The sequence below is a fragment of the Parasteatoda tepidariorum genome, chromosome 4 (genome assembly GCF_982258835.1).
Source record: "Parasteatoda tepidariorum strain Cologne lab strain chromosome 4, Ptep-v5.0, whole genome shotgun sequence".
Lineage (NCBI taxonomy): Eukaryota > Metazoa > Arthropoda > Arachnida > Araneae > Theridiidae > Parasteatoda > Parasteatoda tepidariorum.
In genome coordinates this window covers 37,306,509-37,320,933 of record NC_141758.1, presented here as the reverse complement: position 1 = coordinate 37,320,933, position 14,425 = coordinate 37,306,509, and the positions used below count along the sequence as shown (strand labels likewise).

The 14,425-nt window shown below is 31.5% G+C and overlaps 1 protein-coding gene across 5 annotated transcripts in view; it reads right to left on the bottom strand.

Annotated features, from left to right (window-relative positions):
- The window catches only part of pros (homeobox protein prospero), a 153,276-nt gene that overhangs the window by 13,656 nt on the left and 125,195 nt on the right, over positions 1–14,425 (bottom strand). For 3 of the 5 annotated variants that reach the window (XM_016063448.2, XM_016063445.3, XM_016063446.3), the window contains 2 exons: positions 8,852–11,526; positions 3,909–4,074 (listed from right to left, as the gene is read on the bottom strand). In XM_016063448.2, the coding sequence (XP_015918934.1) occupies positions 3,909–4,074; positions 8,852–11,294 (2,609 nt within the window). In that variant the 5' untranslated portion in view covers positions 11,295–11,526. The remainder of the gene's footprint in view (positions 1–3,908; positions 4,075–8,851; positions 11,527–14,425) is intronic. The other 2 variants (XM_016063449.3, XM_071182178.1) reach the window with 1 other exon arrangement.

Genomic DNA, 14,425 nt, shown 5'->3' with positions numbered 1-14,425 from the left:
TATAAATTTTACACGATTTGTGTTCTGTTTCCCGATCAGAAATATATGAATTCTGCATATTTTATGACCTTTAAATTGCAATTGATGAAGGTAGATGCAGATCTTGTTCATTGTTTTTATAGTAAAACAGTTCTCCGCTACTACTGTTTGACAAAATGTGTCAATTTTGCACAATTTATGCTCTACTTAAATGATTCTCGATTAGGAATGTGAGAATTTTACACATTTTATGCCCTAAGTCCTGATTAGAAATGTATAAATTTTACACGATTTGTGTTCTGTTTCCCGATCAGAAATATATGAATTCTGCATATTTTATGACCTTTAAATTGCAATTGATGAAGGTAGATGCAGATCTTGTTCATTGTTTTTATAGCAAAACAGTTCTACGCTCCTACTGTTTGACAAAATGTGTTAATTTTGCACAATATATGCTCTACTTAAATTATTTTCGATTAGGAATGTGAAAATTTTACACACATTATGCCCTAAGTCCTGATTAGAAATGTATAAATTTTACACGATTTGTGTTCTGTTTCCCGATCAGAAATATATGAATTCTGCATATTTTATGACCTTTAAATTGCAATTGATGAAGGTAGATGCAGATCTTGTTCATTGTTTTTATAGTAAAACAGTTCTTCGCTACTACTGTTTGACAAAATGTGTTAATTTTGCACAATATATGCTCTACTTAAATTATTCTCGATTAGGAATGTGAAAATTTTACACATTTTATGCCCTAAGTCCTGATTAGAAATGTATAAATTTTACACGATTTGTGTTCTGTTTCCCGATCAGAAATATATGAATTCTGCATATTTTATGACCTTTAAATTGCAATTGATGAAGGTAGATGCAGATCTTGTTCATTGTTTTTATAGTAAAACAGTTCTCCGCTACTACTGTTTGACAAAATGTGTCAATTTTGCACAATTTATGCTCTACTTAAATGATTCTCGATTAGGAATAGGAATGTGAGAATTTTACACATTTTGTGCCCTAAGTCCTGATTAGAAATGTATCCAATTTTACACGATTTATGCTCTGTTTCCCGATCAGAAATACTATATGAATTCTGCATATTTTATGCTCTTCATAAAGGTTTCTCGATTAGCAATGTAAGAATTTTACACTACTCTACCTCTCGATTAGAAATGCATGAAATATACACAATTTATGATCTTCGTAAATGAAGTTCGATTGTTATCCATGAATCGTCTGATGTTTGAATTTTACATTACTTCAGCTCTAAGTAATCGCTTCTTTAAAAGAAGTACATCAATTTTTATTTAATATATACTCTACTAAAATTTTTCGCGGTTTGAAATATTTTTATTTTACGCAATTTATGAATTATCATAAAATTATTTATTCTTGAAAAACAATCGAAATACATTTTTATTCCCAGATAAAACTTTGCAATGAAGATAGTAAAAAAAAAAGTCTAGGTGTTTCAATTACTTTTTAATAAAACTTAGCTGATTAAATTATCTAAAACGGGGGAAAAGTTTTTTTTTTTGGTAAAATTTGCTTTAGACGAAAAAAAAAAAAATCTAGTGGAATTGGTGAATAAGTAATTAATGATTTTTGTGGCACCACTTTCAATGTTCAAATATCAAATGCAAACTTTAAAAAAAAAAAAAAAAAAAAAAAAAATTCAACGTTTCATCAATGAGTCGAAGTTTTATAATTCTTTTCTTACTTTTATAGTAAAAATCAGGAAAATTTTTAAATTATTAAAGTACGTATTTAATATTTTTTTTAATTTAAACAAAAATATTATACAACTCTTATTTTTTATTCTTAAGCGGCAACCTTTTCTTGTAAGTTAAATCATTTAAATCTTAAATTATCTATAGTTGTGTAAATTTCAGTTTAACGAAGTTTAAATGAAAAATGATTAACATTTGACTGATGATGGCTAGATAATATTATTTTAGTTTCAAGTTGCATTTGTTCTTATCCTATTTAGCATTTAATTCAACGTTTTATTGAAATTGTTTTTGACTTTTACTGTAAAAAATTTAGAAAATACAATTTCTAAAGTATGTATTAAAAAAAATTATTATTCAACTTATTTTTTTATTTTTATGCCGCAACCATTTCTTGGAAGTTTAATCATTTAAATCCTAAGTTATCTATAGTTGTGTTTTAAAAGTTTCACTTTAACACAATTTAAACGAACAATGCTAACATATGACTGATAGCCCGATAATATTACTTTAGTGTCAAATTGCATTTTTCCTATACTGATAAGTATTTTAAAAAGAAACAGATAATGGGGGTTTAAATCAACAATCAATGGAATGTCGAACTGAAAAGATCAAAATTACATCAAGTGATGAGATTCCTTTAATAGATATCAATCAATCCACAAATTTTTTAATTAAAAAAAAAGATATTCTGGTTAGCAAATGGAGAAAAAATTAAAAATATTTTTCCAGCAAAATACCTCATTTCTCAAAACCTTAATTATACGAATGTGCGATTGACAAAAATTTCTAAAAAAACTGTTTTGAAAGTTATGTTACAATAGTTTTAAAAACAAATTTAATCTTTCATAACATCACATATTTATAATTAATTTTAAATTTGTTAAAAAAAATTTATAGAGCTTACTTTAAATGTTTGTAAAAAAAAAAAAAAAAGTATTGAGAAATGAAATAATCAAAATTTTGTCACATTTTCTATACAATTAACAAATTTTTTTTTCTTCTTACTTTTGTTTAACAAACGAATAGGACACAAATTTAAGAAGTAAAGTAGTTTTATTATTATAATTTTGCTTTTGAAATAAATGTTTGGCTTGAAACATTAAGTCGTAATTGTAACAATAAATAAAAGGGCAAAATTGAGATGGCAGATTGTAACGTGGAATATGTAAAACTCAATACACGTAAAGTTTCCTTAACGCTTATAAATTAGGTCAAAAATGATTAAAAAATGTTACCATACGCGTTAAATTTTCATGAAGCATTCTTACAATAAAATTTCATAAAATATAATGTCACTATTGATTTCACGGACTTAAACACAAAAACTCGAAAATAATATCTTTGAAAAACAGAAATAAATAAATTTTTTATACGTTAGTTAGAGAATTTTCTTTGGTTATTCGTAAGAAAAAATTACAAATGTAAAAAGTAATTTGCAATTAAAATCCAATTGACAAACTTGGTTCGAAAATCAACTGATCTATTTTCATAAATTATAGAGGAAAAAATTTATAAATAAATAAATTATAATTAAAAAACATCGGCCGTCAGGGTATATATTTTGCATAAATTCTTCTGAACTCAGCCATTACTAATAAATAATATTTTATTACAATTTTTAAGATAATTTTCATTGCCAAAAATACAGTTTTATTTAAATTTAAAATTATTTTTGGACTCATATGGCTTCAATATAAACTAATTTAAGTTCATTTTGATTTGTCAGTTTTGATAAAATAAAAAAAAACTGCTCCTAATTATGGTTTGAGTTGTATATTTTCGAAAGGTATTAAAATTTGTACGTTTTTCAGTAACCAGTCTTTTCGTAAAGTTAAATTTTACCTTGAATGCTTATAAACAAATAAATAAAATATAATATCCAAACGACGATATGGTATACTTTAAGCGACGTATGAATAGAACAAAACAACGTGAATAAAGATGCAAGTTAACACAAATAAAGGTGCAGAAATAGGCCTACTATGTATCTCCATTTCAGTTACTTCATTCGTACTTTTCCACGTTGCAACGTTTTATGTTTACAAATAATGTGTTCAATAATATGAATCACTTGAAGCGTTTAAAAATATAGACACGGCAATTCAAAGCAGTGAAAAAGGTTAAAATCGTATAAAATGGTTTAGAAACCAAATTAATGAACCATTAAAATTGAATATGGAATGCACTTACCTGAAGTTTGAGAACCACTTGACGAGCTGTGCTGTGTTGTTCTTGTTGAATTTGATGTCGGGAAAGTACATCTTGAGGACGGCGGAGCTTGGGTATCGGGCAAAAAAGAACATCAACTTCGCCTTTCTTAGGTGCATTGGCGTCAAGGTACTCGTGTGCATCGATGCTGTTAAGGAGCATAAAAAGATAGACAAAATATTGTAACACCCGACAACCCGGGTTATTACACATAATACATGATAAATTTCACTGAGATCAAAGAAGCAAGCATACGAAAAAGCACACACATTCAGGGTCTCATACTAAAGCAACAGTCGCATGCTGGCTAAAAATTTTATAATAAAAATAAAGTGTTGTGGGTTGGGTTTCGATTCGAATACTTTCTAATCCATTTTAGCAAAAGATGTGATTATGACATATGAGATCGTTTTAATACTTAATAGCAAATCTTCCTCTCCTTTTTCTGAAGAAAATATTTTAATATAAATAAACCGATGAAGAAAATATTACAAAACAAATTTAAATATATGTCGTATAAAGAAACAAGGACTTAAAACAACTTTAATACGCTAAAATTTTAAATAATAATACAATTATTTTAAAGATACATTTTTTAAAAATTTACATTGAAAAGAATTTAAAAAAAACCTCGTTTTACGATTTATATTTTTAATTGCATTGAAGATAAAGTATTGAGATATAAGAATCTCACAAAGCTTATTTCGAAGTTTGGGATTAGAGGTTGTACGCAAAATTCTTATCTACTAAGCCTCTTACAAGATGTTCTAAAAATGACTATCTTAAGCTGGACAAAAAGTAGTTTCTAACGAGATTTCAATAAGAGAAGCAATATAAGAGAGAGCAGCACTTCGAAGACATAAAAGTTTATTTCCAATTCCTTAATGGCGCTTCTTAAATAACTAGGTTGGCAGTAATTGCATCCAGATGGATTTAATCTATTTTTTAAAACACGATCTCATCATACAAATATAATTATAATTGAATTTGAACAAAAATTTAAAAAGTTTAAAAACTGTCAACGAGTGGATCTTAGCTGCATTCCTTATGAAAACCAAAAGACTTTTATTCGATTAAGATTAAACCAAAATCGTTTGGATTATTAACTGTCTAAATAAATATTGTTAAGTTTATTAATTGTCTAAATAAATATCGTTTGGTTAGTTAATTGTCTGAGTAAAAATTGTTTGGATTTATAATTGTTTAAATAAAAATCATTGAATCTTTGAAAAAAAAAATTTGCAACTTGAAATGTATAATGATTAACAAATGAGAAAATAAACAAATTAGTTTATATTAAAATGAACGATTTATGTTCGATATATAGATGATATTTATGTCCTGAAAATATATTTAAGAAATGAAGCTTGAATTATGAAAAGTTTTCTAATTTGACAAGCTATTCGGGGAACAAAAGTAATTTATTCGAATTATGAAAGCTAAACGAATTACAAAATAATAATAATAATTCTAAATAATTATTTAAAAGAAACAGTTTAAAAGATTAAAAATAAAAAAAATTCTGTACTCAAAAATGCACAAATAACACAGTTTTTTGACTGGATATACTGTGTGGCCCGCTTAATTCACAAAATTAAATAATTTTCATTCTAAAAACTCAAACTATTTATTTCTATGCTTAAAAAAAAAAGAGAGAAAAAAAGAAAAGAAATGGAAATTAAGATGCTTAAACTAAACTATCTAAAAAGAAAAACAAAACGATTTCTTTTAAAAATTCAGTTAAATAATTAAATAGAAAATCATATGTCTTCTTAAATGTTAATAAGCCTACGTGACTTGACAAAAGTGGCAAAAAATTGTATCTTAAATGTAAAACACGAAACGTAAAATAAACGCATACATTGGTGATAAAAAAAGTCTTGAAGGTCAATAAACATAAATACCCTTTTTTTAAAAATAAAATAAAGTTTTTTTTTCATTAAATACGAAGTTAATTTTTAATTTTTTGCTAGCACAGAACTAAGCTAAGTTAACTAAACTAAATTAAATTATATGAATTAAAGCATATCATAATTAACAAAAACTATTACTTCAAATATTGTATTACAGTTTCCTGTCAGACTGATTAAAAACTTTGGCACGCCATTAATAATTATTTTTACAAAAATTTTGTTACGGTTGATTATTAAACGAATTAAAGCTATGACGCACCGTAACTAATAAAAACTACTTCTACACAAAAACTGCCTACATAAATATTTGATTCTAAAACTTAAGGGGATAGTCGACCTTAAAAACAAAAGGTTTTATATTCAATGTTAAAACCCTTTATGTTTTTTTGTGAGTGGGCTATTTTACGTTTTAAGTTTCATTAAAAAAAAAACAACGAAACACTTTTTTTTTTAACATTTGTAATTATAACTGCCCATAAAGAGCCCCTTTTTATAAAAAAAAATTCTTTTTTTTGGTTCACAAATACGATGCAGACTTATTTCAAAATATACAGTGCCAAAAAAAAAAAAAAAAATTGACAAGATCAATACAAGTTTAAAGATTCTTTTTGTCGGCAAAGTGCGAAAAACTTTCTAGTATTTGAAAACATTAAAAGAAGTAAAAAAAAGTAATAATAATTTCTCTTTTCTTTAAAATCATTCTGAGATGACAAATATTTATTTCCGCAAGAACGCGAAAATATTTCAAATTATCAGAGAAGAATCTAGAATATAAGATGAGAGGAAAAAATCTTATCTTATGTGACTGCTATATCAATTATAACATCTTTGAACATTTAATAGAAATCTGCCGCAGGGATTCAACTATTTCCAATTTGATTTTTTTTAGCTAAGTTCAAAGACTTATGCCAAAGTAAATACTTCAAAACTTTCTAAAAGCACATAGCTTAAGGCGCCTGATTCCGAGAGAGAGGGGACTTCAAAGCAGAGGTGTGATTTAAGAAAATGAAATGAATTGAAAAAGATTTCAAATAGAAAAAGGATCGTATAAAAATGAATCGTAAGAAAAGGAGAAAAAAAAATGAAACAATAAAGGCATTCAAAATAAAAATTCTAAAAGATCGTTTTTAAATTATTTCGTTTTGATCGTTTTTAAAAAATAAAATTCTGAAGTTTGTTCTAGGAAAAATAGAGTTTATAAAAAAATATAGAAAAAAAAAAAGTATTTTTAAAAGTGTGATAAAAAGAAGAAAAATTTTTTTTTCTGAATTTATATTTTAAAATAAAGTAGAATTAAATGGAAAAAATGCATTTTAGCAACAGATTGTTTTCTAAAAATTATTTAAACTAAGCTGTTTCTTAAAATAATTCAAATATGAACGTTTCGAACGAAATAATTACTTAAAAAATAAACCTTACAAATGTTCATTTTATTAAATTTAATATATTAAAACTAGATACCTGCAGTAGAATTTTGAATTGCATGAAAAAAATTAATTCATACCTTGTATGCATTAATTGTTTTATTATCTAAATATTTATAGATAAATTAGAATAGATAAACCTTATCTTTATAGATAATCTTATAGAGGATAAATAGATAAACTAATATAGAGATTCTTTATAGATAATCTTATAGAGGATAAATAGATAAACTAATATAGAGAATCTTTATAGATGAATCATATATAATTCTCCTTGCAGTTATGAAATTAGGATATTTATAAAAATTTGAGCTATTTCGGTCAAATTCATCCAGTAAAATTTTGAGCTGCATGAAAAAATAATTTTCAGCTTACAAAGTTAAAATAATTATTTTTTACAAAATAGTTAGTAAAATAGTTAGCCTTTTTCAAGTGTTTCCAATAATTATTATAAGTAAGCTATTAGCATTCACATAAAACACAATCAAAATAGATCACGCATGCCTTAAACATTCAAGCAGGAACATTGAAAATTAAATAAAAGACAAACTTTAAATATATGAGCAAAAAGCAAAGAAAACATTCCATTCAAGATAATAGTAAAAACCGTATTCGTATAATGTATTTTTTTAAAAATTTATTTTTGGAATTAAAAGTTTATTTAATTTAAATTCATGTTCATGTCTTTACGTACATGTGAATAAATTTTTTTTTTTTTAATATTGAGGGTAAACAAATTAGGGTTAAGTATGACAAAAAACTAGATAGTGAATTTTTTAACTGTTGTGCGATTTAACAAATTATTAGAACTAAATTATGAATATTTCTGTTCGATTTCTTATATTTATTTCAAACCAAAGGTATTTTTAAAAGGGATATTAATAATTTAAATATAAACATAAGAAATTTAACCAAAATATACCATAACATTCTATACAAAATGTTAATTTCTTGTATTTAGGCGAACATAATAACAAAATTATATTTTCTCTAAGAATTTTTTCTTGTATGTCGAAGAAAAGGTGCTTTTCATTAAAATTTCTAGAATTCAAATATTGACATGAAGCAAATATGCGGAATTCAATTGAAAAATTTATAGAATTTATAACATAAGAATTACTCCTAATATTTAAAAAATTCATGTTTTTATATTTAATTCTTTTTTACTAAATTTGTAGTTACGCAAATTGCTGATTAGATAACTAATTCAATGAATTATGTAATTAATTAGGTTTTTGATTATACTTTTAACGAATTAAACTTAAAATTAGTATAAAACAAAAATATATAATTGCACCGAATTTAATTTAAAAATAAATATAGCATTTGTAACATCAAAATTAATTGTTAAAAATCCCATGTTTTTTGTACATTTAATTACTTTTTACTAAATTTGCATTTATTGCTTACGCAAATTATTAATTATATAATTACTTCCATCAAATATGTAATTAATTAGATTTTTAAAGAATTAAAATGATTAAACAAACATGCTCGAAACACGAAAAAAACTATAGCACATAAATGGGGATTAAAAAGCAAAGAAGCAGGGAGGAAAAAAACACATATTAATTATTTATATTCTTACGTAGAAAGGATATCATAGGCATGCCGGATTCATAGGTGGCAGGACTATCTCCGGCATCTGATATATCTCCACTATCCTGCTTCATGTGAGAAAGGTGGAGAGAGTCCGGGGATCCTCGCTGATGGAAAGATAGAAGAGGATGAATGGAGGGACCGGAGTGATGCAGTCCCATGGGGGGTGGGCCCCCATCGTCATCGGGCCCCTCAAGATTGGCAAAATGTTGAGAGAGTCGGTGATGGCTGTATGGAAAATGTTGGAAGAGTTCGGATTGATTAAGACTGGGATTCGGGATGGCCACGGTGGTCGGTAAGCTGACCGGTACCAGGGGTGGCGGTGGGGGATGATGAGAATAGATGTGCGATGGAGGAAGGGAATCGGAAGATGGTAAATTGTCCATCATTCCGGAGTATTTGGGACTGACGTCTTGAGAAGTATCCGCAGATCTCATTCCACAGAGTTGACCGCTAGGTCCACCTCGTTGATTAAGTCGGGTGTCTGTCACTTTATGTCGCTTTTTCTTAGAGGCCACCACTAGTGACATGGCCTCTGTTTGTTCGGGAAGGTCCTGAGGGGTGGGCGTAGAACTGGCCGGAGAAGAATACGATTGAGAAAGTGAGGGCATTTGAGGAGGAGAGCCGTAAAGGAAAGCTGCCGTTGCCGCAACACTCGCTGGTGGTTTTAGAGGAAAGTAGAAGGGTGGTTTAGGGGCTGTTCCGATGTCCGGTGGATAAGGACTTGTCCGAAGACCGCACAAACCCCCATGGCCGTTCACTCTCGTCCCACGATCGATGACTTTACCAGTCCGTGGAGATTTTCTATCCAACATTTGAGACAACAGTGTCGGATCTTTTGATGATTCTTGATTTGTAGGCGTCATCTTGGACTGAGCTGCTCTTTGTTGGACACACTTTGAAACAACTGCATCGACCACTTGGGAAAGAGAGGTGGACAACTCAGCCTTAAGAGATTCTTTTAACCACTCATAGTCTACGTTAAGGCATGGAGATGGCTGCACTATACAGGATTGCCTTAATTCCTGCAAACTGAGTTTAGTGGGTGTATTATTCGTTGAAACACTTAGTTCTTTGGTATCGTCGATCACTAATCGTCTTTGTTCGTCGTACATGCTCGCGTTATCGTAATCCACAAAAGAAGAAGGTCCGTTCACCTCTTTATGATCAATTCGAGGTTTAACGTCTTCACAGTCCGAAGTATCGGCACTTTTTGGCCGGTCGTTCACAGTAGGTGGAGCGTTGTTATTATTGTTGGCTGACGGAACGTCCTCATCTGTACTGTCACCATCCACCATTTCCATATATTGCTGTTGCATAGCGACTAATTGCTGTTGCATGTGTCGCAATTGTTGGCGAAAAGTAAAAAGTCCAGCGGCTGAATTGCCCGTATTCCTTCGTTTAGGCAATGGGCTACCATCATTTCCGAAATCATCTTCATCGTCGTATATTTCACCGTTTGTTGATGATGGGTTTCTATTCGCAGTATCATGTTGTTGTGGTTGATAAAGTTTTCGCTTTTTGCATCCATTGACGGGAGGTTGTGGGTCAGGCATACCAGAACCGTTACCGTTGTTGCGGGGTGTCGGACCCTGAAGCATGTTACTCACTATGGTCTCGACCCGAGCTCGCTTCACTTCGAGGGAGGTGGAGTTACCGGGTGGAAGGAGAGGATTTTCAGATTGCTGCCAGGTGGCGCCACTGTCGGTCGTAGAGTGAATGCCGGGGCTACTCCTAGGCGAAGAGCCGGCCGGACTCGGAGCAGACGAGGCGTCGATCGCCGGAGAAACTCTACCTGCAGCCGACGACATCCTACAACTCGCTTTACTCTCATTTGAATCTTCGTCGTCGAGTTTCTCGGACGGCCTGCTTCCGGCAAAAGAAACCACCTCCCCTCCTCCTCCGCATCCCGGGCTCTCTCGACCGTGACCGGACTGTTTCCTCCCCTGCTGCAGTATGTCCCGCAGGAGGTGGCTGTTGCTGCTCGCCGCGCTGCCACCACTGCTGCACCGCTCGGGACTCTCCGGCATCCTTCCTCCGTACATCAATTCCCCGCCGCCGTTCACAAACATCCTTCCCGGGTTCGATCCAAGAGTAACGGGACTCGACCCGTTCATTCCACCGTTGCTAGTAGCGTCCAAAACAATCATATCCTGGTCCTTATTCTGGGATGAAGGCACTCTCAGCCCAGTTCCTAATAATTCGCAGAGCATTTTGCTCGCGTATCCATTCGTAGCGGAGTGATGAGAATAAAGAGAAGCTAAACTCGCGGGAGAGCGTGAACTAAAGTTGGGGATGCTTGCGTAACTGTTCCTCGGTTCACCCGCATCTACTCGCTGCCTCACTCGTTTCGTCTTGGCAGAGGTCTTATTCATCAGAGCTTTACTGTCCTCCAGTAGACCCAAATCGGGGTCCTCCTCCGATGACATCATCGCGGAGCCCGCTGATTGGTTCACTCTCCTTTCCGTAACCACTCAAGGGGCTCACACTCGCTCACTTTCCCCCCTTTTTTGTGACCCCTTCTTTTGTTCCGTGTGGGGGATGTTGAATACTCTCTTTTTTGTTATTATTCTTTTCTTCCCTCAGAAGGTAGATAATCGTTCCTTTTGGCCAGGCCGGTCGGCTCCTGTGCTGCCAGGTTCATGTATCAGTCAGGGGGAAAATCTGCAAAGATACAAAGAAATTGTGAGGGAGGAAATGGGAAAAAATATATCATTTCGAACGTAAAATATTATTTAGTATTTATTTCCCGCATTTTTTTGGCGAAATATTCAATTTAAAGAATTGTAAGATTAAAAAAAAAAAAAATTCATTAAAGTTCTGTACTTTCAAGACTAATAAATAAAAACAAATCTTAAAATTTCTACAGACAATTAGTTTTTCAGAAATCATATTGACATTCAAATTTCATACGAAATACAAATTAATTTTATTAAACCGCTTTCTTCTGAAATATATTTTTAATGTTCTCTGTTTTATTCAAAAAGAATGCTGAGGAATTAATGCTGAGGAAATAAATGCGAAAATGTCCCGGATTTCTGCATAAAAAGATCATTTACGGTAAAAATCGTTTGCTCGCTTAATCTTTTAATCAGAGAATATAGTTAGTTGAAAAATTAAATTGTTTTCTCGCTTTGTCTTTTAATCAGAGAATATTGTTGGTTGAAAAATTAAATCGTTTGCTCGCTGAGTCTTTTAATTAGGTTATATAGTTAGCTGAAAAAATTAAATCGTTTGATCATTTACTCTTTCAATTAGGGGGTATAGTTCGAAAAATTAAAGCGTTTGTTTAAAATAGCATTCTTTTTCATTCTTTCAAACGTTTTGCTTTAATAAAATGAAAAAAAATTTAAGTTAAACACAATATTTTATAACTGGAATCTAAATGAGTAAAATTCAAAACTTAATTTTTACTTAAATGTAATGAAAGGCATACTGACTATTGTCAAGTTCTTAATTTCAAATAACTGTAAAGAATATATTTCAATCAAAATAGAACTTTTGAATTTCCTACCTTTCAAAAAAGTTTTATATGGGTTCTACCATGTAACTTGACTAATCTAATCTAATGTGTTATACTGATCATATTCTTTGCTAAGTTTCTTCAAACACAAGTGTAAGAAAAATAAAAATACGCTTTTTTCAAAAAAAAAGGTTTATTTAATGGTTTTAACAGATTATAACAGAAATCTAGGGTAAATAATAGCATCAATTTCCTAGTTATTCAATATATCATTTTTAAGTAAGTTCAAAAGCAACAATTTTGGAAGGAAAGTAAACTTAAAGAATATCGTTAGGAATTAAAATAACCCTTTGTAATTCTTCAATAATTTATGTAAATAAGTATCGTAAAAACTAATTTTATAATTATAAGGAACTGTTAAAATATCATAATCAAATTTTATTAATGTGTGCTTCTAAAGTAAAAAATTATATACTAAACAAATACTACTACAGCTATATAGCTACTATATACTACTATAGCTACTACAAATCATAATTACAATTACCGTACTAATTTCTTTAATCAAATGCTATTGGTATGAATATTCAAATCGATGCTTAAATAGTATTTCATATGGATTCTAAATTTTTGTATAAAACTAAGATAAATAATATGAAAATAGCATATTTTATTTGTTTTAGTTTTATATACACTGGTTATCATAAATTAAGGAAAATTCACAAAAATCGCGATAACTCAAGAAATTACACATGGAATTTTATGAAACTTACCCACAATATACAACACATAGTAAGGTATTAAACAACATAAAAAGAAATTATCAGACATTAATAGTAGTATAGAAATTAGCACATGTATAAAATAAACAAATTGGAAGTATCGGTTTGCAATAGAAAAAGTACCTTTAATATGGAATATGATTGCCTCTAGAAGCAATACAGCACAAACAGCGATGTGTGATGCTTTCAATTATGCGGTCTATCAGTTCAATAGGAAGTGAGAGCCATTGCTCTTGTAAAGCAGTTGCAAGCGTGGCAAGGGTCTGAGGGGGCGGATTGATGGCAGATACACGCCTCCCTAGAGCATTCCAAACGTGCTCGATAGGATTCAAGTCCGGGGATCGAGCTGGCCACTCCATGCGAGTAATTGTTTCCTGTTGAAGATAATCATCAACAATGCGAGCTCTGTGTGGTCTTGCATTATCGTCCTGTAACAGGAAGCAATCACCAATTGCCCCGGCATATGGGCGCACATAAGCATCAAGGATGTTGTCTCGATAAACCTGAGCATTCACGGTTCCCCTTGGAAAGACATGGAGGTATGTGCGCCCTCCTAAGGATATGCCTCCCCAAACACAGACACTGCCTCTTCCGTATGCATCTCTTTCACGGATGTTTGATGGATGATAACGGGTCCCAGGTTCTCTCCATATCAAATAACGTCTACTGTCACTTTCTAGACTAAACCTGGACTCATCCGTAAAGAGAACAGGCCTCCATTGATCTGACGTCCAGTGGACATGTTGTCGGGCCCACTGCAAACGGTCTCTCCTATGGCGTGATGTGAGCGGCACGCAAATGGCTGGTCGTCTCGCATACAGACCACCTTCGTGGAGCCTTCTGCGCACAGTTGACGTTGACACCAACCTTCCGGTGGCTGCAGCAAGAGAGGATCTAAGATGTGTCGGAGTAGCGGTTCTATTCCTGCGTGCACTTAATGTCAAATATCGGTCATCGGCACTGGTCGTAACAGTTGGCCGTCCTTGACTGAACCTCCTAGATGCCGAATCTGTGGTTTGAAATTGCCTCCAAAGTCTATGAACCACAGATGGACTCACATTTAGCCATCTGGCCACTTCTGATTGACTCTGCCCTGCCTCTAGTCTCCCGATGGCTCTCCATCGTAGTTCTTCAGGCAAATGATGCCTAGAGGTCATTATTACGAATTGGCTATCTCAGATTTTCAATGTCGCAATCACAGTAAAATTTGTGTGCTTTCTCTCAAACTTGGACTTTTATGCTCCAGGCAGATGACGTAAGCCGAGTGCAGCGCCACTAATTTGCATATTGCAATTTTACTCAGCTACTCTTAGTGGAC